The sequence below is a fragment of the Dreissena polymorpha genome, chromosome 6, assembly GCF_020536995.1.
Source record: "Dreissena polymorpha isolate Duluth1 chromosome 6, UMN_Dpol_1.0, whole genome shotgun sequence".
NCBI classification, from domain to species: Eukaryota; Metazoa; Mollusca; class Bivalvia; order Myida; family Dreissenidae; genus Dreissena; species Dreissena polymorpha.
Genome location: NC_068360.1, coordinates 32,823,751 through 32,850,873, shown reverse-complemented (window position 1 = coordinate 32,850,873; position 27,123 = coordinate 32,823,751). Strand labels below are relative to the sequence as shown.

At 33.8% G+C, this 27,123-nt stretch overlaps 2 protein-coding genes across 2 annotated transcripts in view; both read right to left on the bottom strand.

Moving 5' to 3' along the window:
* The window catches only part of LOC127833883 (reticulocyte-binding protein homolog 2a-like), a 70,338-nt gene extending 44,647 nt beyond the window's left edge, over positions 1–25,691 (bottom strand). The window contains exon 1 of the mRNA XM_052359379.1: positions 25,627–25,691. The gene's annotated coding sequence lies outside the window, so the exon portion shown is untranslated. The remainder of the gene's footprint in view (positions 1–25,626) is intronic.
* LOC127833884 (uncharacterized) lies at positions 20,629–21,894 on the bottom strand. The gene is made up of 2 exons (XM_052359380.1): positions 21,772–21,894; positions 20,629–21,038 (listed from the first exon to the last, which is right to left on the bottom strand). The coding sequence occupies exons 1-2, from the start codon at positions 21,787–21,789 to the stop codon at positions 20,655–20,657; spliced, it is 402 nt and encodes a 133-aa protein (XP_052215340.1). The 5' UTR covers positions 21,790–21,894; the 3' UTR covers positions 20,629–20,654.
* Positions 25,692–27,123: the final 1,432 nt, after the last annotated feature.

Below are 27,123 nucleotides of genomic sequence, written 5' to 3'. Positions count from 1 at the left end.
GATCCGTTGTATTTTCAATTCTCTTAATCTCAATTTACCACTTAAAAACAAGTTTATTATTTAGACAATTATTTTTGGTCATCACTTGAAATATATAACTTAAGAAATAAGCATTTAAATATTATTTAAAATTTGCACTTATAATATTTATTATATAAATTAATAGCAATAAGTTTTTTTGAAAACGAAAAACGCCATTGGTGATATTTTACATGTGTATGTAATTACGTTATGCATAGATTCCCAATGTGTCGGGCTTGACAATAAAAATTGATTCGTACTTCAAAATGCTTGGTAAGAATAGCCATAATATACATAAATGCATTTCAGGTAGAAGATTAAACTCGGTAATCATAGTGCCCAATTTGTTGAAAGTCTCTGTTATCTGAAGTGCCCTATATCGGGAATCAAAGTATCCGCAACTTCATGAATACCACCTATTAAAACATGCTCTATCTTCGTTTATATTTCATTGAATACTATCAAAATTTCAGTATATGAAGCACAGTGATTACTCTACATGCTGGAATATCAAACAATGTCTTGCAATATTTCTAAGTAGTTTTATTTTGTTGAAATGTTTTCTGTTCATCCAGTTTATGCTATTTTGCGACCGAATTGTCTATTTTTTTTGGAAAAATCTACCATTCTTCCGTAATTTTTTCTTTGCAATAGAAAAGGATACACCATTTATAAACTCGTCCATGCGCCTTGTTTAAAAAACTAATTGTTATGATATAACTAAAAAAAAAACTGATGAAATTACCTCTCGCGCGTGGCTTTTGTTGTTATCTGGTATCGAAGTGTCATCTGTTATCAATGTATCCGCATACCCAGCGTGTCAAAGTAGCACTTACGTACCATGGTAAGAATTCGTTAACACCACAAATAAGTTTGTGTATGATATTGTATAATAAAAGTTACAAATTCAGGTTTGTTAGACAGGATGGCTAAGATAAAAATGGTCCCGAGTACGAATCACATAAGTTGTCTCGTCTTGCAGAACTACCAAACAAACAGTGCACACCAGATTTCTTACAGTGGTTACCGTCATTGTAAGTACCTGCATAAAACAAAGCGAAGCAAACTTGTACTGGTAACCTCCCCAATACGTACAGGCAGACTTGTAGTGGTTACCTCCCCTATATGAACCAGCAGACATATTATTGTTATGAATTTGTTCTAGCAACACAAGGACAAACATACTGTCATCATTACATAGTTTTAACAAGATTAGTGATAGAACACCGGGGAATATGCAGTTTTTAATATTACAAGTTCACGTTGTGCAACACTTAATTCACGTCAGTCGTTTTGATTTACTGAATGTGTTCCTTTAAACCGAACGGAACTAAGTTCAAGGTTGGTGTATGTACAGTTAAATGTATTTTGTACTACTTATAGACTTTTTTTCTGATAATTTCAATAAAAAGCGAATGCCAAAATATAATAAATTTGAAAGAAAATGTGATATTTATTGAAAACCAAAAAAAGTACTTCATATTTGCCGTTATACATACAATGTAAGTACTATCAAAATTTCATTATTTATAATTGACATGCAATCTGTTCAGTCTAATGTTTAGATAATTATGTTCATACGATACAAATCGACACAATTTACGGTTTTGCAACACATGCGTTCAACCTGTCGCTATCGGTTTGTCGCTAATAGTGTGCCAGATTGTACGCAAGCGTGTTTCTATATTTGAAATTTGAATGCATTAAAAACACATTATGTGATTCGTTGAAACGAAATCAATTGGATTATTGATCCAAATCAAACTGTACGACTGTAGTTTGTATTTAAGTAGCAAGTATGTATTTTATATTCGTGCCTTTAAGAAGTTAATATAACTACATCTGTTTCAAGATACCAATTTAATATATACAGACCATAACAGGAATAGTTTTAATAAAGCCGTATTTACTTTTTTTCACATCTGATATGTCCCTTTATCTTTTTATATTTTTGGGTCAATGTATCTAATATGATTATGAAACAGAGGAATACATTTGACAGAACAATTTGTAAGCTTTGCAAATACTGATTTTCCTCACGATTGGTTTCACGATTGAATCGTGAAAACAGTAAAACAAATAAACCAAATAAACTTCGACACACCGTCAGTGTGCTGTCCTGTTAGCGCAGTGGTTGTTGCGCGCGCTTCTCGCGTAGGCGACCCAGAATCGATTCCTGCTCAAGGCGAATGTGAGATGATCATCTTACCGGACAGGTGGAGTTTCCTCAGGCTACTCTGGCTTCCCTGTACAGCACAATCGAACACCAACATTGAATAACGCTCAGTAAACACTAAAAAGCTGGCAATTTCAGCTTAAATTCAAAATCCTTTCCAACTTCCGCGAGTCTAGTACGATCATTAGGTAGGAGTGCTGAGATACAACCAATGTCCTCACGTAATGCAGCTTTAAAAGGGGAATTAACTCATTAACTTCGAAATACACATTGAACAGTCAACTCTTCTTCCGGCATCTATTAAAAACCTTTCTAAAATAAGACCATTGACAAAACACACGAGATATTGACTCCACAGAGACTGGCAATCCTGTTCTAGCGACGATAGAGCCTTGAAACAGGATTCCTGTCCCTAAATTGCTCGAGTCGCCTGTTGTTAATATTGTATAAGATCCATACCTTCAGATCAAACGCCCAAGTCACTTTTAAGGTTCAATGCGTATGGTACGAGTTCATAATACAGACCTGAAGTCGTATTAAACGGTACTTGACTTGATTTCGCACTTACCTACCTGATGTCTAGTCTTATTAGAGCAGATCTGAGGTCAGAACTTATATTTTATATTGTTGTTTATTGTGCTCGATGGCACAACGTGTAACAACTCTTGAATATAATTACGCTACTGTTCCAACCCAATATAGGTATTTATTGCTAATCCTAAAGTAGGGTTCTTTAGGGAAATAATGCGTTCGCGATGTTTAATTTCGTTTTCAATTCAAAATATTTTTTCTAGATGCTATGTTTTTAAACTTAAACGTGGATCATACGCCACAAAAAGTATTTCTATACGTATGTTGACTTTGTTACTCGTATCTTTAAATAATGGACAGTTTTGATAAGAGGATCGTCAAATGTATTGTTATTTAAATTGTCAAAACTACTGAAGAAGATTGGTTATCATGCGCTTTGAAATATACGCTGTGTTGTTATCTATTAATTATTGTTCTTAGACATCGTGCACAAAAGGAGCAAACATTCAATGAATGTAAACAAAATACAATTCATTCATTTGATTGCACGTTTAAAGTATTGGAAAATAAACAACAATTAGGACTTCTTATTTTAACTCAAGGGCTCACTCGTATCAAAGGGAGAAAATCGCTCAAAAATATCAATCATGATTTATCTCTCCAAAACAAAACGCGTTCGCCGTTGTATCATTTAAACTTTAAAATACTCCTTGTCATTATATTCATAGTTAGAAGAAATATGAATAGATAACAACGATAACCGATGAAAATTAAACAATTCGTTTTTCTGTAATTTGTTTTGGCTATATATATATATATATATCAAAGCAAACGTAATGCAGACCATGTTTGCTTTTGTCTTCAAACTAAACAGTTTCGACATTCACCTCTATATGAACTGATCCTCGCAAGATCTCGAGTGGGACTGCCGTCAAATATTTGCATTCGTCATAAAGTTATTGATACAGCGCGTGTACTTACATTATTTCAACAAACGTCTCAGAATCATTTCTTAAACATCAAAAGTATCGATCGAATAAGTGCGTGCTTATGTCGTTGTAAACAGCGACGTAAACGTAATATGTCCATATAAAACTATGCCTATTATTTATCAATATTTGGTTGACAATTTTACTGGGCTGTATCTTCTGTTTATATCGTGTTAGTTAGTTTGTATGTTTTAATGTATGGTATTATTGTTTACTAGGAATGCCTAGGTGCCCGAATGAATCGTAATATAAATACATTAAGGATAAATAAAATTATCGCATTAACACAGCATTTATTTACTCAATTATATAATGCATATCTGTGAAAAGTATGGTAGCATTATTTCTCTCTTTAATTGTCATAATGATAATGCGATATAGAATGGAACTTGTAATGATCAAAGAAAAAACACACGTTTATTGCATATCAAGTACTTCATGCGACTACTAACTTTAAAGTATGGAAAGGGGTAGTATACGACTACGGAGTATGAAGAAAAAATTGACGCAGGTCTGTGAAAATGCGATCAAATTGAACCGGTCTCTGAGAAAACCGACCTCAAAGCATGTGCGTAAAGTATTGACCGAGATTAGCCTGTGCAGTCCGCACACGGACGCACTTTCCGCCTACACTGCATTTTCGTAAAGATTAGACTATCTTTATACGAATACTACCATAACAGCTGACAATTGTGTCTTATTAGACTTTGCTTTCCGTCAATTTTAACAGTGGTTTAAGATTTCTCGTACATTGCCTTAAAGGGATCTTTTCACGCTTTGGTAAATTGACAAAATTGAAAAAAGTTGTTTCAGATTCGTAAGTTTTCGTTTTAGTTATGATATTTGTGAGGAAACAGTAATACTGAACATTAACCATGCTCTAATATAGCCATTATATGCATCTTTTGACGATTTTAAAACCTAAAAATTATAAAGCGTTGCAACGCGAAACGATTGAATAATTTGGAGAGTTCTTTTTTTGTCGTTAAATTTTGTGAAACTACGAAGATTGCTTATATAAGGTATAAAATACGTCATGCATGTGTACTTGGCGGAATAGCTCAGTACGCTGAAGCGTTTTTACTTCAGGACTCTGGCAGGACTCCAGGGGTCACTGGTTCGAAACCTGCTCCGGGCAATGTTCTTTTCCTTTTTTTATTTTTTTTCTTGATTTTTTACTGGAGCTTTTATGATCCAATGTTTACATTTATCAATATAAAGCATTTAATGAATAAGTTAAAAAAACTGCCAAAATCTGTGAAAAGGCCCCTTTAATATTTATTAATATGAAATATATATATTAATATTGGTATCCTGTTAAATCGATTCCACGCGCTAGAAGGTTGTGCAGCATCAATTCCCGATCAATTAAGCCATATTGCTTCATAAGGTCAATATAGGCTACAAACACTTAATGGTTACTTTCTACTATAATGTTATCTTAAAATGAGCAAACGTATATAAATCCAATCTTTTCGTCTGCCATGACTTCATTTTCATTCAAATAAACAGATGAGTCTGCGATCAATAAACGCGCTGTATGATTTTCTTATACGCGATAGAATACTGATTGGCACACGGTGATCAGTTGTCATTGAGTAAAGGGAATATTACGGCCATCTCCAGTCACACGGAAATACTCTCGTATTAATTATTAATAGACATAGTTCGTGGAGAACGGCAAACGCATGATGGTGTTCGGCAGAGTCTCCCTCTGGGATATCATCGTCACAGATTAGCCTATGCAGTCCACTTTAAAAATTTATGGATTGTTTCGTTTAAAGAGATCTCTTCCAAACGAAAATCAAGTCTCGGTGGAAAGTGTCGTCCTTGATAATCTTTGTACGAACTGTACATGCTTATCTTGGACAACATTTGACACTCATGCATTAAGCCTGGTTTTCCCAGAACGGGTTCATTTATCACATACCGTCTATACACTACGCTGGATTCCACTTTGTTTTCATTACATAATATGTCATTTCTGCAACGGTTATGTCTGTTTTAAGTGTAGTGTTTGAGTTGTATAATACATGAGGTATATTCATTTCATGCTTAAAGTTTAGATCTACGGCGGTATAAACCGTCATCCAGAGTCTCCACAATACCGGCCGTTGGAAAGATGTTTGAAGATGCATGATTATTTATTCAAACTGTCTGCTCATATGTAACTGTGGACCAAACATCAACTATCACATTTTTTACTAATCGTAAGGTTTTTAGGGTCTAGCTGTTTAGGGTCTAGCTGTTTTATTAGCGAGTTCAAATGTAGACTTGTTGACAATTTTAAACAAGAATGGTACGGTAAAATTAATAATAGTACTGTATTAGATAATTATAAAGTTTTTAAAAACTGTCTGGAATATGAAACATATTTAGATTTACTACCTAGACGACTGCGACTATTTTTTGTAAGATTAAGAGTCTCTGCACATCCTTTTAGAATCCAAATTGGGAGATACGCCCAAAATAACATACCACGAAATGAACGTTATTGTTTATGTTGTAATGACTTGGATTTAGAAGATGAATACCATTTTATATGTATATGCCGATGTTTCGCCGATCTTAGGAAAAAAATATAAGCCGTACATTTTATATAAACCCATCTGTTTATAAATTCCACCAGTTATTAGTTTCATGTGACAAATCAATTATTTCAAATGTATGTGAATATATGAAGGAAGCTCTTGCTTTAAGAAATACAATTCTAAATAATGTTGTTTAAACAAATTCATTACCGCTTTGCATTTGATTGTGTTTCTTTATTTTTGTATTCGCAAAGGGCCATTAATGTTATGTTACGTTTAAAAAATAAATTTCATTTGCGCTTTGATGGAATTTACGTATTCTTGTAATTGATTGTGCTTATTTATATTTGTATTCTTAAATGACCATTTATGTTATGTTATGTAATGTAATATTGTTAACCTATTTACAGTGACAGAAATCAATGTATATACTTTTGTATGAAGACGATGTACTTATGTATAAGTCTGAATAAACTGTCTGTCTGTCTGTCTGTCTGTCTGTCCTGTTTGATTTTGTTCCAGAAATCGTTTTGGTTTGTCGTCGACATGGTTTATATTCGTATGACACCGAGCGTCCGTGTTCCGTTCACGTCTGTGCCCCGTTCATACTGAGAGGGCCTCTTGTCAAATGTGGAAATTGTTCACTATATAGTGAATTTAGGCATAAAAAGGATTGTCCGATTTTCTGCTTAAATTTTGCGGATATGACTTGGTCACTCAAGTGAATTCCGGTTCATTATTTATGTAAATGAGGTTTAAATAAGACCGTTCGTCCGACTGTATGTCCGTAAAATGTTCAAGTCCATATCTCCATTTATTTTATAATCTTTAAAGGACATTCGTTGCAATAGATGTGTCGACATAAGAGTCAGTTATTATTCAAGGTCAAAGTAACACTTGAACTTCAAATATTCGAGCCTCCTTTTCGTCGTGTGTTCCATTGGAGAAGGCATGGACCTTTCGCGACATTTCAAGGCCTATGCCAAATATTAATACGACATGTTCGCGTGCACTGAATATGCCCTACTCCTTTTAAAGGAATGTCACTTAGTTGTGCTCAATCGTTTTACTCATTAATACTTTGTTCACATGGTATTAGAGAGACATAGCAACTCGATGGCAATGTCCCACTTGAAGCCATACTGTATACGTACATTCTTTATCGCAAGTGCCCTTTATAGGATTTCAATTCAAATTGTCTCAACTGTTTCACCGGTTTTAAGGACCTTCAAAGTTGTTATATAGTCATACATAATTAACAACATATTTCAGTGAAAATATATTAAAATAAATTAGAAGTAGCCTTATAACATCACAACTCAATTCAAATACAATTAATAAATTTCAATTGGGATGTTGATGATTTGTCGGTGATGAAATGCAGATATTTAATGAATTAAATTGTTTTTATCCAATCATCACGCCGATTGCTTTGATGTTTACACTTATAAAACCACTACTGCTTTAGAAATATATTTTTTCATAATGGATTTGGACTGTAAATAAAACTTTGTCAATGCATTACCACATGCATCTCCAATTAAGAATCTTTTGACAATGCTCTCTGACAACTGAAGAGGGTATATAAGTATAAAACCCGTCAAATTCATTCTTTAGGTCTTCGTTTTTCCATCCGAAATACTTAACACCTCGCCACCGAGCGAACGCCTTAAAGTGTCGAAGAAAACCCCAATATTGCGGAAATATTTCGAACACAGCCGCGTGCGCTGGTAGAAACATCACGTGACTCATGCCCGCCCCGTGCATGCCTATAAGAACATCAGTCTGGGTCATGACTTTCAACTGGTCCAGCATTGACATTTGTTCTAGAATAACCGTCTCCACTGTTGCTTGTGTAAACACGGATTTAACATTGTCTACAATTTCGTCCTCGTTTTTAAATTTTCGATGTACTAATCCATTAAATAGCTCCTTTCTTTCTGGGTGCGTCATATAGTCCTTCCGCAGAATCACCGTTATTTTTAATATATTGCAATCCAAACGTTTTTCGTCAGACACTCCATACGCTTTAAGGAAAAAATCTCGGAAATCTTCAAAATAAGGCGCCGCTGGCAAATTATGAAAGTTGATTGGACTATTGTAACCTATGATATTCCATATCAAGTTTTTATAGACCAAGTTTTCGTCTCTCTTATATATGTAGACATTATCGAACAGAACAGTCCACGTGTCGTCAAGTGGACTTGGCGGTCTGTCGTCAATCCACACGATATCCACGAGACTGGCGTTCAGTTTCATCACCTTGGAGACCAAGAACACGTTCATCCACTCACAGAGTGTATGGTAGAGATTATGTGCCTCGATTCGCTTTATAACGAATGTAGGCGCGGTCACATAATGACTGTCCTGATCTGTGATATATGCGGTTGGGTATGGCATAAGGTTTCCCATCCACATTTGTAGTGGACCCTCGATGGAATATCGAAAGTTATACGCGGGAACTTTGCTATCGCACGGAACACTGAACGTGGTATTGCTCAATATATGCGAATATTGCAACCACGCGAATTCGTGACCGTATGCCCGAAAGTGCCCATAGCAATCAATAGTCGGAGTTCGGACCCATTCATCCAACGGGTACTCAGTTTCTTGCCTGATGGGTTTAGGTGACATAAAGAGGACTATGCAGATGGTCCCGATGACAACTATTGCAAGCAAGACAGCGTGCTGGTTTCGGAAACGTCGGATCATCATCATGATCGATCTGAAAAAAATATCGTTGCAAAAACATTAAGATGTTATTACAAAAGAACGCGGCGGGTCCAGGACAACTTGATTGTTACAATTAGTGGGGTTAAAATGACATTTTCACAAGTTTTGGCATGTATTGAAGTTTTTCATTAAATGGTTTTTATTGATAAATGTAAACATTGAACCTCTAATAGCTCCAGTAATAAAACAATAATAAAATTAAAGAAAGACAAAAAAGTAACCATCAACCGGGTACGAACCTCTGACCCCTGGAATAATAGTCAATCGCTTAGACCACTCGGCCATCCGTGCTCATACGATGAGTGATGTATTTTATAGTTTATATGTGGAAACATTCCTCTAAGTGTCACATATATAAATATAACGAAAACAACAGAACTCTCAAAATTATTCAATCGTTTCGCGTTTCAACGCTTCATAATTATCCGGTTTTAAATAGTCAAAAGATGCATAAAATGGATATTTGATAGCATGGTAAATGTTCAGTACTATTGTTTCCTCACAAATATCATACACGTCCGTTAATCACGTGTGCCAACTTTTTTTTGAGATGCATTAATAAATGAGCAAATGCAACTACCGAGGTGGCGCTCATGCATTTATTATGCATCTCAAAAAAGAGGTGGCGCGCGTTATTAACGGTCGTGATCTTGGAATGGGTCTCTTTAAAATATGCGCAAACATGACAACTTAGCACGGATTTAAAGTGTGCAGTCTTTAAATTTTTGTGATGGAAGCTCACAAATGGGTACAACTTGAATATAATAAACACCAGACCGAAATACTTTTTTAACAACAATAATAAACAATAATAAAAAATATTTGTTTCCAATTTACAGCGATTATTAAAATAAATAAATACCATTTCTATTTAAGTTTAGTTGATAAAGCACGTTTGAAATTTGAGATGTTTTGGTTAAAAAACAATGTGGAAATTCATAAAAAAGAAAATTACAAGAATGATCATAGGCAATTTAGTGTACGTAAAAATAAACTACATTAATGTGTTTGAATAAATACATTATTGGAGCCGTTAACACAGTGCCGATTCATGAGTTAAATTTAATATTACCGTTCTTGGCTTTTCATGCGCTAATAAGGAACGACACTTGAACTGCTTGATACCTGCATTTTGTTGAATGGAATTATGTCATAAACGAAAATCCTGTAAAGGCGAAAATGGTCGTGCTTGATTACCCCTGCACGTGCTTATCTTATACAATACGGAGGCGTCTAGTTATTTGGAGTGCGTTTCACTAAGCTGCGTACGCAAATAATTTCCGTAAATATTTGCGTGCGCAAATCTTGTTCTCAAAAACGCGTTTCACTAAACAGCGTAAATTAACGCCAGATATGTACTTCGCGTAAATCAGAAAAAAAAATGGCGTAACGCCTATCTGTCTTGGATGACAGTTTGTTTTACCCGACATCGGGCCCCGGGAAGGAATCGAGTTGAGATCGAAAAAAGATCGGACGATCAACGAACGGTTATCGCCCTGCGTGCGCCCGACATCGGTTTCATTGTACGTGTATCATAACGAGCATCGACCGGCGTCCGTCGGGCATCGTGCGTAGCCCCTCCGGCAATCAGACGGTCGCCGGCCGATGTATATGTTTCTAGGAAATACCTTTACTGTTGCCCATACACGTTCAATGAATCCGATGTCGGGCGATCGCCGGGCAATACCCGTGCGTTGATCGTCCGATCTTGTTTCGATCTCAACTCGATTCCTTCCCGGCCCGACGTCGGGTAAAATTTTAAGTGAGACTTAAAATTAATCCGGACGCCGCCCGATGCTACAAGTTGGCCCGGTTTCCGTGCGATCATCGGCCGGTCGCCAGCACGATGAGCGGAAAAATACGTCGGCCGCTGATCGGACGGTGATCGGTGTCTATTTGTGATTGAGGTATAAGCGAAAAGGAAATCGTTGAAAGGTATCGTCTGTCGCCGGAGGGTTTTATATAGGAGGTTTGGGCGTGACGTCACAAGAGGGGTTTTCCGTTGCTTAAAATAGATTGGCCGCCATGCCTCTCGATCGCAGCCATTTACATATTATCAGTGTAAAGGTCGTCGGTAGACTAAATACTGACAATTTCACAAAACAAAACTATAAATACCCGTTTTCTTTCTTAAAGTAAGACTTTAATAAATGACATTTAAACAATTATAAAACATTTTGAATATAATTATAAGTGGTGTGGATGCGATAATGTTGTTTTTTTCAGCGATTGAAATTTAGTGTAAAAGGTGCATTGACTCAGTTACAAAACAAAGCCCTTAAAAAATCGCAATACGTTACAATTTTCAAATATATTTGTTATTTTATTTTACATTGAATGAATTTTCGTTTCGTTTACATTGAATGAAAATATTAATAAATTTCAACATTCAAATAAAAAAACGTGCATCCGGGACCTGCATATTTTGCAAATGAACTGTCTTTGCATGTAAATGAATATTGAAAACTCTTTACTAGTGATAATGATCGATACAAATCTAGCATTTTATGATACCAAAAATCTATACATTTAATTTCTTTTACGCAAGTATTTATAATTCCTATTATGATCAAACGTGATTGATTGTTTTCATGATGATGTTTCAAAACTGCAATATACAGAATTGTATTGAATACGCAGATTATCATTTTTTTAGTTGCAAATATATGTTCACTAAAAAATGCAATTTCAGTCTAGCAAAAATTCATCACATGTTATACTTTTACCATCAGCACCAGTTATAAGCTCTAAAAATGAAAAAAATACAAACGATAAAGAATAAATACATGTTTTCCGATTTAACACTGTAACTTAAATTTAGCAATGACACTACAAAAATGGGCTTCAGAAAAAATGATATTTCATCAGTTACTAAATAGGTTATATCTAAATTATTGTCTGAATTTTTTTTGTTTCTTGAATGTGTGTGTTGATATGATTAATCTGGGGCTTTTGCATGTTCAACCACTTACGCGTCCATTCCATAACTGATTTTCCAGGCATTTCGTTTGTCCGAACCAGTGAGGGAAACGGACAGATCACCATCGAGCACGTCAATCTTGTTTTCATACTCGGAAACGAGGTTTCAAACTCGTTTGTTTTTTTTACCAATTCGTTTTCTTTTTCTTCGTTTTCACGTCCATTGTAACGATTGTTTACAGCGAGTATATACGATCTTGTCAAATATTTATTAATTAGTATAAAATGTGTAAAAATAAAACTTATTAAACATATATTTTTATATAAATTTAAATAAAAGTTAAGAAGAACATATGTCGAAAAATGCTAAATAACCAGATATTTAATTCTGAAATCGAAAAAGGCTGCGCAGTCGAATTCGTCAGCATGTAAATCATGCATGTACGATGTGAATCTAAATTTAGTTTAACGGTTTATTTTAAATTCCTGCAACGATATCTATTCATACGACACACGAAGACTTACTAAAAAGACGAATGATTCGGTAATCGTAGGAAAATATGTACGAAATACATTCGTCACAATCGGCTCGGGGCGCTAATTTGCCTTTGATGCATGTTATGAAATTCGTCTTCAATGTATAATTTTTTTTGCCTATGTTGTGTTATTGTAACATATTTTATCAATATATTACAATTCAACCCATGTAAAAAATCGTATAATCTCGCTTTACAGTAGATACTGTTGCAGACGATTACTTTCTTACGCGTACCGCGCGCACCTGTCAGTCTAAAACTACACTTACACGCAGCGTAAAATTTGCGCACATTTAGTGAAACGGCGTACGCATTAATTTACGTTCGGCGTAAATTCTAAGCGTAAACCTAAATTGCGTAAATATATGTTATACGTAAATATATGTTAGTGAAACGCACTCTTGATGCGTATAACGAATCTGGTGTCGATTTTGAACATATTCAAGCTGTTTTGCGCGCATAATTTACGTCTTGAATTCAATTAAATTCTAAATAAATCCCTGTGCCTTAGAAACAAATTAAAAGCATGCATCCTTACAGATGTAAAAAGGACAGTGTTACAGAGTATCGTACTTTTGAACAAGTAATTATATTATTTTTATAATAAAACAGCAATATTTTGAATAGATGTTAATTATTATAATGTCAATTGAAAATATACATATACATGTACCTGCCCTGAGAATCGAACCCTTGACTTCTGAAGCAAATGGTTTCCATTCATGGTTACAACGTTTGTGGTTAAGATAAAACCATATGTCAATAGTACACGTGTTTGTTAAGTGACCGACGAAAAAAGATACAAGCGCTGTATAATGTTTACTATTAAGATTAATGATGTCAATAAACGAACATGTATATATTTTAAAAATCTTAATGAATTTTGTTATATGCATGTTAAAATATATAGCACACATTCCTTTTCTAAACTAAATGACCCTTTTTTAATTGTCATTTTTAATTGTCAGTTTACCAAACGTTCAACAAGCCCTTTTAACGAAAATTATCCTGCACGCAAAAGGAAAAATCCTAGCGATTATGGATTGCCCTGAATTAGAGCGCAGTCCTTTTGTACGGCAGTTTTACATACAGCACAAACGATGATGAGTTGTAGAGATCAAATTCACCTCTCAATGGTTTACTCGTTGGTACATTATGTATTAATTATAGTGAACATTTTATGGGACCTGTCCTCATATAGACTTATTGTCAACATTAAAAGTGTTCACAGTTTGGCAATATAAACATGGTCATTAAAGTTAAATATATAGATTCAAAAATGTAGAATGATTTATAAGCAAAATAACACTCTTGACTCAGACACATGCTTTCGGCTTATATAGTCCAGTGTCTTAATGTTGTACTTTTAATAGATTTATCCAAGTGTAAGAACTGGTTGTGTTTCATTAATTTTGAGAGAGAAAATAACACACTAGTCTTACAGTGTTTTTGTGTTTGCTTGTTTTGCAAATACAGGTCTAGACGTATTTAACAAGATGTATTGCCCAATAGTCTTTGTTTGTTCTAAGTCAACTTAAGGGTTTCTGAACACCCCTTGAGCATTCATACCGGAAGATACTTACGCAACGCAATCGCTTGTGAAGAACGTTTATGCCTTTGTTGTTATCGACGGGTTTAATAAGATAAATTCAATTTCATTTGTATGTGCTTCATGTTACCGTACAATGCGACAAAAAACTTAAATGCTTTTATTACATGAAGTGATCCGTTGTTAAGTTCCACAATTAATTTAGATCAACATGTAAATATAACAGTATTAATATGTGTAAATACATGTATATAAACTTTTTTAATTCAATATAAAAACATACAATGTATACATGTATGTGATCATAAAACAAATTGATACCATGTAGCAATAATAATGTTCAAGCATTTTATACAAGATATGCTAATATATTCTTTAAGAAAAAGAAAAAGAAAGAAAGGAAAAAACACAGAAGAGAAAAGAAAAAGAAAAACAACAGAATAATTATGGATAAGGATGAGTTGTATGAAGTGGGTAGAAAGCATACTGGACTTGTTATGATAATTTAATGCCATTTTTGTTCAAATATATGAAGTGTATCATTGTTTAGGGCTATTTCTTTTTCAATTTGTATTTTCAGTTTTAAGTAATTGATAAAATAGTTCATTGCAGGTGTTATTTTTCTGTATTTCATACTGAATATGAAATATTTCATTAATATAATTATGTAATACGCAGCCTTATTAACCTCTTGTATTTTGAAGATATTTATACCTAAACTGATGTCTTAGAGAGATAGTTTATCATTTAATTGTTGTTTTTCTAGAAAGATTGTCAATTGACTTCCATGGAGATTGAATATGTTTACACTTCCAGAAAAGGTGTTCTATTGTTTCAATATGTTCACTACATATATCACATAGATTTGTATTGGATAGGTTGCACTTAAAAAGATATTTATTTGTAGCTATGATTCTCTGGATGTATTTATATTGAACATTTCTTAGTGGGCTATCAGTAGTTGATTTATATGGCATGATAAATATTTGTTTCCAATTTAATTCTTCTTCTTCAAGAAGGTTTTGCCATTTAGTTTTAGCTTTAGAGATTTTGGTAGAGTTTTTAATTTGAAGTGTGTACAATATTTTGTTCGTTTCGTTTTGTATTGCAATTATGTTTTCTACGAAAGTTTTTTGAGTACAGGGTGTGTTATTGTATTGGTAACAGCTTTAATATGTATGGGTATACTTTTGATCAATGTGTAGAACATCAGGAAATTACTTGTAGGTATTACGAATATGTAGCATAAGTTATCAAAATAATAGAAGTCGTTTATTCTGTAGTCGTACAATTGATCTACATATTTTATGTTTCGTTCAAACCAATGTTTAAAGAAAAATGTTTTATTGTTAGTTGTTATGTCTTTATTGTTTCATAAAATGATTTTACTGTTTATTTTGGTTTCTAAATTTTGAGTAACTTTACACCATGCCGATAGAACATTCGATAGAAATATGTTTTTGGTTGAAATTTAATCTAAGATATTATTGTTGATATTACATTCAAAGAGTAAGGAGTCACCATATGTTTTAAGAATTTTCTGGTAGAATAATTTCTATTTACTTGTATTGGTATTATCTAAATATATTTAACCCAACTGCATTTGATTGCATTCAGGAATTATTCTATGTCTGTTATTCTAATACCTCCATTTTCTACTGATTGAATTAATTGAGTTCGCTTATTGTATCAGGTTTACCGTCCCATATGAAATTAAATATTTCTGATTTTATATCTTCAATAATATCATTTGGTGGGTTTGGGAGAACTGTTAGTGCATACATTAATTTAGGGAGTGCAAACGTTTTCAACACGGTGTTGTTTCCGATTAATGTAAGTTTACGATGCTGCCATGATTTTAAACAATTTTTAAATTTTTGTAATTCTGTTAATATGTTTTTTAGAATTGTTGCATTTTCATTGTTTGTAAAGGTTATTCCTGACGTTGTTGCTTCATCAGATGTCCAGTTGAATTTCATTTCTTTTTTAAGATGAATATTGCTTAGTTTAAATTTACCTTCTCGTAGCACAGCGCATTTACTTTTGGTTAGTTTTAGACCCGATGCCATTCCAAAAAGGGTTAGCGATTCTATAAGATTCTAAAACTACTGTCATTTAAAAAATAAGTTGCATCGTCAGCAAATAGGAACTGCTTAATTTCTTCGTCAGGTTCTAGCGATATTCCTTTATATGTCTATTTGATTGGATATAGTGTGATAGATACTCGATGCATATAATAAATAGTGAGGATGAAAGTGGACATCCTTGTCTTACCCTTCGTTCCATGTTAAAACTGTTTGAGAAAAAGCCATTGTTAATTATTATACTGTTAATATCGGTATAAAATAGTTTAACCCAATTAATAAGACTTCACCGAAATTCATATTTAATCAAGAGAACATAAACGAATGGTCTAGTGAATCGAAAGCCTTTTCGACGACTGCAAAGAAAATGAGGCCAGAATTGTTCGGTTTGTTGAAATAATGTATGCATTTTGTATCAGACGTACGTTTTCACCAATGTAATGTCCTTTAATGAAACCAGATTGAGATCTTGAAATGACTGATGGTAATATTTTTTAAATTCTGTTTGATATACTTTTTGTTGCAATTTTATAATCATTGTTCAGTAAACTGATCGGGCGCCAGTTTGATAAGGATTCTAAGTTTTTTTCCAGGTGTTGGAATTAGTGATATTATACCTTGTTTTTGTAGCGTAGTTAAGTGTTTGTTGTTTAATGAATAGTTAAGTGAATTAATTAAATGTGTTTTAATATCATTCCAGAATATTTTATTATATTCGATTGTGATGCCATCAGATCCTGGACTTTTGTTGTTTTGCTAATCCATATTCATATTCATTAAGTAATCTGTCGAACAGTTGTTTATCCTCTTGATTTAAAGCATGATGTGTATTTTCAAAAAAGGTGTTATTTTCAACATGTTTTCGTGTATAGAGGGTTTTGAAAAATAAACGTTGTTCTTCTAGTATTTGAGTTCTGTTATATTTTCGCCATTTACTACTAATTTGTGTACAGTTTTTTGTTCAATTCTACGTTTTTCGATGTTTACGAAGTATTTTTTCCCCATTGTGTTCAACATGCTGTGCACGAGCTCGTAGTATAATTCCATTGAGATGTGTATGATTAATTCTTTCTAATATTTGTTTTTTAGATGTTATTTCATTTTCAATGTCTTTGGACTCGTTTGTGTTTGTTTCATGAAATTGTTTTTCAAGTGTTTCAATGATTATGATGGTTTCACTTTCACGTTTGCGTGTTTCTTTTTGTTTATATGATGTGTATCTAATCGTTGTGTTACGTATATTCCCTTTTATTATTTCCCATAAGGTGTTTGGGTTCGCATCTTTATTATTTTAAACTGTATTGAGTATTTCTTGCTGTTATTAATTTTTAAGTATCCTGGGCCTCTTTCAGGTTGTTTTTTGTGTAGTTTAAGCTTGACTAGAGAGTGGTCAGTCATGAATCCTGGTTGTATGCTACATGTGTCAATAATGTTGCAAACTGACTCAGATATTAAAAAATAGTCTAATCTACAAAAGATTGTTGGTTGTGTGTTCTTTTTATCTAATAATGGGTTAGGAACAGTATTGAAATCACCACCGACTATTATGTTTTTATCTTGGTAATTATTATAAAGGATTGCAATGTTTTGTAAAATGTGGAATCATCTATGTTAGGGCCGTAAATGTTGATTAATGTTTATTGTGTTTCGTGTATTTTGATATCTATACTTGCTTAACTGCCAATTATTATTTCGTTAAAGTTATCGACTGTGATCCCTATATTATTTTTTATCAGAAAGGCAATGCCTTATTAATTAGTATGTTGTCCACTGAGAAAGATGTCTTCGTCCCATTCATCTTTTAAGGTTTGCGCTAAAGTATGTGTCAAGTGAATTTCTTGTATAGGCATATACTCTTTTTTTTCGTTTAACCATTTGAAGATCTTTATGCGTTTGCGTATATATCAATCGCGCCATGAGAAAACCAGCACAAATGACAAAATTTTCCATTTTTACTTTTTTTCATTTTCGTTATCTACGTTCTTTCCCGGTTCCATATATGTATAACATGTCATACTTTTCCAAATATAACCTAAACTAATTTACATTTACGTTAACCCGTGTGAGTCTAAAGTGAGCGTCGTATTTCATTTTCATCTCGAACTCACTTCGTTCATATTTTATTTGGAAATGTCCGTGATCATTATTTAAAATTTTAATCATGTTGTGTTTGATACCGATGACGTAAATGTGTTACTGTTTGGATATTTCATATAATGTGTTAATATTAATTTATGATTTTTCTTCAAGAAAATAAATAACTCAGTTTGTTGGATAATTTAAATGAAATTGGAATGTTGATATATTTTTGTTAAACAAACAAACGTACAGAATCCATAATACATTAACAATAACTGGTTTAATCAACCCTTAGCACAGTTCGAGCAGTAAACATGTCACACTCTGTCTAACACGCGAAGCCTTCCTGACCCCGAGCTGACTACAGAGGTCGCACATTATCACGCAAGTAGTCGCGACGTGCTGCAGATTATCCAAGAGCGAGCAGCTGAACTGGACGGTCGGTGTTCGTGAAAAGGAAACCTGGGTTCTTCAATAAACACAAAGAGGTATCTTCACCGTCGCTGCATGTCTTCGCCATGACAACGCCGGGGTCAGCAGACGACATTCGGAAGTACTGATATTTCCTGCAGTGGAAGGACACATTCTATTATTTGTATTTTGTCCAAATCAGTAGGACTGTTATTTAACTATTTGCGTTTAATATACCAGTAAATTTTATGTAATGTAATAACTGCTACATACCGTATGCCAGGTAGCGCATTGATGTGTTCGCCTAGAAACGACTTCCAGTTACGCCAGCACCACGCTGGGTAACGAACTGCAGCGTTGGTGCTGCTCGATCCGTCCACAACGGCTGCCAACTCGTCCATTGTCTCTACGTCGCTTCGTCTGTAAGTCTTTTTAACACAGGCAAACCCGCTGTCTACGTGACAACGCGCGTGGCCTAAATATAATAATAAGTCTTAATTTTTTTTTAGTAAAATAAGTGTTATGACTAATGGTATGATTGTTTTCTATGGATAAGTAAACACAAAAATATTTTCTTTACCGGGAATCTGCATCAAGAACTCGATGGTGTCCTGCTGACCTTTCATGACACGCCACAGAAAATATCCAATGACGTACCTGTTTTTACTCTGTCCTGAAAAAGAATATGGCGCATATTGTATTCAGTTATGAAAAGACACTTATAAATTCTCCAAGCATTGTGTTGTTTTGTAAAGAAATCGAATGTACAAATAATATCACTTTTTTATTGTTTAGGCCGTAATTCGGATCACCCGTGTGGTATTTTCGTTCAAAAAAGCATATTCATTATATAAAGCATAGTTGACATAGTAGCGCTTCGCAGCTTACAATAGCTATTCGTAGCTTAGTACCATACAAAACAATACACATGTATAGTACTTAAACTGTTATACACATTAAATACGCCCATGTTGTTAATTACCTGGACAGTTATCGGCGTGAATAGTGAACGACCTAGATGTATTTGACGTTCGTTTCCAGTGCCCAATCTATCATGGAAAGCACTGCGTTTGGGCCGTGCGTCATCTTGCCATCTTTCCCAGGGGTTTTGTTCTTGTCGATTAGAAAGTTCAGTTGTTTATCGCAACCAAAGATCTGCAATTTTCTGAGTGTCATGAAATATATATTTGGCGCATCTGTCTGACGTAGTTTGGTAAACTTACACTCTGACTTAAGTCAAAGGTGTAATGGCAATATCGCACGGGGTCAGAAACGGCCATCCTGGACACAGTTTAAGTACACTTTTCTTTCCTGTAAAATATGAGCATGCATTATTATCAACACCTATGTTCGTATTGGTATTCGTGTTATCACTGAAGAAATTTTTAATTACACCAGCAAAAGATGAAAATAAAACATGAAATTATTACTTATATGTGTAGGCTTACTAATTAATTAAGTTGTATTACAAATAACAACCTTGCGAGCGTCAGTGATGTGCGTCTCCATTGCTGTCAGTGAATGTAGCTTCTCGTCTTCTGTCACAGCGCCCACGATGTCACTTCGAAGTCGCTCGCACGTGCCGCAAACGTCCTCTCTTGGTTTTGCAATTTTAATGTGCGGAACGCAGTGCAACCAGATGCTTTTGAATGCCTGGAATTTTCACGCACTGCACATTTCGCTCTACACAAGCAGCGCTATATTGCGCATGTAAATGCAACTTTGTTGTGCTTGATGGAAGGAAGACGATTGGAATATTGTCTTTTCCCCTTGGGGCTGCTGGGTATGGCAGTCCGATTTCTTCGGATGTGTTCATGATGAACTGACACAACCCGATTTACATCATCAAACATTAGTGCGTGTTTAGGTTTTCGCCCTCTGTTCCCGATGCGTTCTCGGTGTACAATCACCCTGATTAATTGTCTGTATCAGTGCATATAGAACAGCACGTTTTACGTCAAAAACAGCTGACAAGTTTCCCTACACAGTGAAGCACCATTAATTGCAAAGTGTGCTATAAGATGGTATCCGAACAATTACTTAAAATTCCCATAAGGAACATTTCTTTTTCATCTTTACTCTTCTCACGCATGTCTTAAATAGACTGATACACCGAAGATGGCGTGAAGTTCTTTTGACAATGCCTGCCACATCCACATCCCTTCATGAAATGCTCTACAGCTAACCTTTCAGGGTCACACTCTCCTTGTTCATGTACGCCAGCGCTTGTTACGTTGTGAGCATGGTTTTCATCTTCTGACAGTGATCGACCATGGATTTGATCGGCTTCGTTGTCGTTATCGTTGTCATCACTCGCATCAATATTTTCACTCACCATAGACCTCACACGACCCTGACAAATGTAGGCGTAGCTGGTAATATCCACGTCGCTCTCGTCACTCGCCTCAAATGTCTGGGAACAAACGGGTGTACTCGCCGGGGTACGACCAAAGTGGTCTGAGATGATACTTTCCAAATCCTGAAATATTAAAATACGCTTTAATCAATTGCTAATTTATGTATATCAGTATATTTTTAGCAACAATTAAGTGGCAATTTAATAATAGTTGTATTCTATAACATGTACATACTAACACAAAATGTAGGAACTTCTACGATTCGAACCAATGCTTAGATCAATCAAAACAGCATTGAGCGTACTGCCTAACCGACTGCGCTATTTACTCTCAGTAGAGTGATGACGTATTGTTATATATTGTATCTAAATATATCCATACGGTATGTTGCAAAAAAATATTTTGAATAGGCTATCCACATGAAAATAAAACATCATTAACTAACAGCTTATTAATCTTAACTAACATCTTATAAATCTGTCCATTTATGCTACTTAAACTTTAGATTTTACTTATTATGGCTAGTAGTAGTCATATGCTTTTTTAATATTATTGTAAACACACATTTAACATGATATTAATATGCGATAAACTTACAATTTTCAAACAACAACACATATTTACCCAATAAATAATGTTTTCAAAATATCGTAATAGTCTTGTTATTATCTGACATTATTCTACGACCAACCAAAGTTTCTTTCATTCACTGATCCAGTGCAAAACACTAGGCCTGCGTGACGTGTTTTTAAATCAGGTTTAAATAAACAATGTTAAAACAAGTATAGACATAGTCAGTGGACGATTGTGCGAAAAACATAATATAAATAATCTATATAGTGTTAAGGCTCTTACCTCAAGTTCGGCATCCATTCCATAAGTTTTTAACTTTCAAACGAAATCAAACACACGTGTACACAAATATCTCACGCACAAATGCAAATCAATTTTTCGCAGAAAATTATGACGTAAGGAAAATGACGATTTGCCATGACGTCGTCGATGTCATTTGTGCTGGTTTTCTCATGGCGCGATTCATATATATATATATATATATTGGTGGCAGTAAAAATATAGTTTCGTCCAAGCAAGTATGGTTTATTAGTAAGCTTATTAATTCTTCAAATTATGCAGTGTTTGTAAAAACATTTCTTTCATGTATGCATCTATTATGCCATGTACCATATATTGCACTCGCGTGTGTCAAATTGACATTGCCATTCCTTGGGATCTTTAGAAATTGCATTATATAAAATATATGAGTGTACATAACGTGATTATCTAGCAGTTAGACGAAGACAGATATCGTATCGAGATTAAGCTTCTTCGCGTCTCTGTGGAGGACTTTCTTCTCAAGTAAAGTGTTATTTTATGAAAGGGTTGGTTTCACATTTTCGTAATCCTGAGCCTTATCGTCAAACATGGCAAGTTAAACAGTTAAACAAGGGTACATAGGTGATAATTATTGAGCTAGTAATTCAACACAACGTTTCCATTCAGTATCATTATATGAAAGTTTGGTTGATAATTCCGGAAATATATTCTTGTCCAAATTTAGGCATTTCATTCGAAATGTAAAATGATTATTAATCCGCTATTGCGGCGTAATCTATGTATCCTGCTAGCGATTGTTGTTGTTTTAAATCGATTGTATACAAATTGCTAAATATATGTTGTGTGCTCTACTTAATTTATTTCTATTAAAAACAACATAAACATAAAACATGCCGTGAAAGATCTGGGTTTTCGTTTATTTGAATGAATACACTTCAATAAACACTCAAACTAAGAAGAAGTAGTCGTGCGAAATATGTTTAGTTCTAAGGAAAGTTTTTACTGAGGCCGTTTCAAGCGCCGACCGATGATGTAATTTGTTTCGATATATTTATGTTGTTTTCTTTTATAATTGTTGTTAATTACAGACGTAATTCTTGCAAGTATTCATGGCTAAATGAGAGCTTAGGTGCCCATGAAATAAACTTCTTTTAATAACCGTTACAGGGTGGCGACACAATGTGTAATGCACATATTAGTGCCCTATCATATCCGAGGTGTCGGTTTCGGTAGATCATCGATTTTAATACACGAGTGGTCGGAGAGAAAACAAAATGTTCACGAGTGTGTTATATAATAAATGCGAGCCAGTTATATGATAAATGCATTTACAGGGCTCAACATTAACAGTTGTCCTATTGCGCCTGGCAAGTAAAAGTTGGGTCCGGGCAAGTTATTTTATAATCTAGTTGTCCGCCCAGGCACGTGCAAAAAAGAACGAAGAGCATTCAATTTAGACTTTAATTATACTCAAATTGCTGTAATCATTTTGTTAAATGTGCAAAAATAAAAAAGGTTTTTCGGTGTATCATTTTGATCTTTATCAAAACATATGAGGTTTACAGTTAATGTGATATTTCATTTTTGGGCAAGTGTCTTTATGTTCAGGGCAAGTAGATTTTCTAAGTACTTGCCCGGCAGGGCAAGTTGGTTTTGAGGTTAATGTTGAGCCCTATGCAAGCGTTCTCGTTACGGTTTGCAGTAGCCTTTTTCATTAATAAACATCATAACTATTTAAAAAGAACTCTTACTTTCAGAGGCAAAACTGCAACTTAATATAAGAAGATTGGAAACAAACAAACACACAATGAATAATCTGGTTTCAAACCAAAGCAGCGATTTAAATCTCAATGTGATATTCAAAGCGTGTCAAATACAAATATTGACAGTCTATAAAGATATGGCAGTAAAACATAGTAGTTATTCATATCTGCGGTACAGGATTGATTGATTTGGTTATCTTCGTATGTGATCATTTAGAAAGAGTTGTAGATAAACCTTTTCTTTCAACTATTTTACGATGCAAATGTTTAAATTTGTAATAAGGTGTATCATAGTCTTATTATTTTTTAAATATTGTTTTCAACTATCTTTAACATTTTGAAAAAATAATCGTTTAAGGATGATTGGTGTTAAAAAGCAATCGCTAAATGTAAAAGAAAACAATTGCATGTAAAAACCATTTATACATCGATTTTAGAAGTAACTCATATAAGTACAATTTTTCAGAATTACATGCTTAATCGCGCAGCAAACATCTCTAAATTGTCCAAAAGGGCAGTTCTGTATTTTTCTTTGGCTACACCCTTTCTTTAAAGGTACGTGTTTAGAAAGTGTCAAAAATAAAATTGTCGAACCTGTTTGCCACACATTAAAAAAAAAATCACTGTTCATTAGGCGGCACAAAACACTTAAGACGTACACTGATACTGAAAATACATTTTAATTGACGAGTTATATCGTTAGAAATCGAAATAAAAATAAAGCGTGACGTCTTCGCGCAATTATAGGACAAATAAAATGTACCGAAATGTAAAACATTGTTTTATTACTGCACTGAGAACAATGGTTCAGTATTTTCCATACTGGCTGAATTTATAACTATTGCTATTTAATAGCTATCGCGTGAGCACATAAAAGATAACAAGTTCGCACGATATAGCAAAAGGATGCGCAGGTGATAGCATTTACGTACTATGGCTCCTAAATGCCACCGAACATAAGAGTAAGAAAATATTATGTTATTTAGCCTCGGTACGAAATAATTAAAATCTAGAAACCGTAACCGAAGAGAAAATCGACCTATTTACATGTGTGTGCCATATTAATTTTTCTTGTGAACATTTATTATCGTTTATGTAAACATTCAATTGACTAAGAAAAGCTTGCGAAAATGATTTATTTAAACAAATAACTTGATTAAGACAAATAATCAATGATTTTGTCGGCACACATTTTTTTTGTTTGTTTCCAAATTTCTTAACGGTAAACTTTTCATAGAAACGAAAGAAAATAATGTTTTCAGCTCCGTGTAAATTGTTGATGTTGCGTGAAACGATAGAGATTGGTGCAAATAAGGAAAAAAACTATTATACGTTTAATATATACTTATTTGGTAGCCGGTTTGGCCTTCTTATGATTGATTTAATTTTATTTAAAGTACCGTGCCATTGAACGAAAATGAAGATTTTGATAGTTATTTCAGCCGATTTAGTTAAGCAAGTTCTGCTGTTGTTTAGTGTCTTGTATGATTGTTGCATTTTTTTCCCTAGCATACTCTGTGTAAATTACTTGTTTATCTACGATTTTGCAATATCTTTTGTAAGTTATTGGTCGCTAATTAAATATAATATCACAAGGTAAAACTTACATTAAAGATACCGTAGTGTGATGTTGATGTCTGCTGTTTTAAATACCCATTGTAATCACTTTAACTTATAGGAGACATAGACGTGCAAACAATCAATACTGAGCGATTCGAGCGCTCACCATTCTGGTTTAGTATTTTTGTTCTTGCTTTGCCTTTATGCAGTGGTTGTTTAAACGCAAAACCCAACTCTATTCAATTGTATTTTCCGTTTTTAATGTTATCAATAACACATGCTTCTCAAATTTATCGTTTATGCCAATGTATAAATTAGGCACATTTAAATGGACCTTGTCACGTTTTGATAAATTAATAAAATTAATAATAAAATGTTTCAAATTTGCAAATCGTCGTTTTAGTTATGTTGTTTTCGATGTAATAGTAATTATGAACATATACCATGCTCTAAAATTATATACATCTTGTGAAAATTTAAAAACCTGAAAATTATAAAGCGTTACTAAGCGCAAAATGATTGCTTTTTATAAAATAAAAAAGGCAACACTCACTGAAAGAGCACGGATGGCCGAGTTGTTAAAGTGGTACTCTGTTACTCCAAGGATCAAGTTAATCTGCAATAAAATCTCATTCACTCATACAAGAGCTAAAAGAACATAAAACTATGTTAATTAAACAGAATAAAAAACACCGCACATGATAACGCGCTTATCTAAAAATTATGACATTAGATCATCACGCTTTCATTTTTTGCAAAGTTTATCACAAGGTAAATGTAATGCCAAATATTATACAAGCTTAGAGAAATCAAGATAAAATTGACTTAAAGGTTACAATTCGTCGAAAAAAATCAAATAAAGATCAAATATATATGAAATGGTCATTCAAGCGGTTATTGTGTATGAAAAAAACCTTACACATTTGAATTGACCGATGACAATCATTGAAACATTGCTTTAAATAGTTTTCCTGGCTACTTAAGCTGCTTTGATCATTTGAGTTGAAAATTTTCTCGCCCAGTTCTAGTGGAAATAACAAACCTCACATTATTCATTGGCCTGATAATAATACTTGAAATCTCTGTACAAGTCAAAAACAAAAACCACATCCTCTGTGAATCAATAAATATCTAATTGTTCCAATAAAATAACCTGATGCTTTGGTATTCAAATAAAAATGTTTATAATCTACGAAACATCAATAGGGTATTTCAGAATGGTTTGGATAACTGTAAACTTATTCTTACTGTGAAGATATTTATATGAGTACTAGTAGATCATTTTAAAGAAATGATCAACATAACATATTTTTCTAAGCAGCATTACCCTTTGTGAAAACCTGTTGAATTCCTTATATTACATGCTTATCAATAACAACATTCCTGCAAAAGAGACCCGATATTTCAATATAATAACATTTAAATTACTGTAATCCAATTCAGTTAGAAATTTTGAAATGCCTGTTTCGTCTTATTAAATTATCTTCAAGCAGGCGTCCAGAATATGTATGGAAAACGATTGTTAACACTCTAGAAGTCATATTTATAGTATAATCTTCATGCAATTGTGTCAGACCATTTCTTAAAAAGTTATCTGTGTCAGAAAATTGTGCCGGTCCGTTGAAAAACATGGCCGACAGGGAAGCGGAACAGTTTTCCTTACATGACTATGGTAAAATCTTTATTACACGCTTAAAGACACATTTATTTCCACTTTTTATGAAACTTGGTCGAATATGTATTCTAATGAATTTTAGACCGAATTCAAAAATGCTACTGGTTCGTTAAAATTATGGCCGCCAAGGGCGGTGAAGCTTTCCCTTTTTGGCTATATTGCGACCAATTTAATATTCTTAACTTATCAGAATAGTTTTGTTCCTTTGGATCTCAGGTGAGCACCTTAAAATAGGACAATAAAGAAATATATGTTTGTAGTTGAGCCAGTACTTGTTTTCAATTGGGTTACTGAACACATTAAGAAAAGTCTTAACTGTATTAAGATGGTGGAAGGCCTTAGGAGGAGAAAGGAGAAAACGGGATACTAAACATA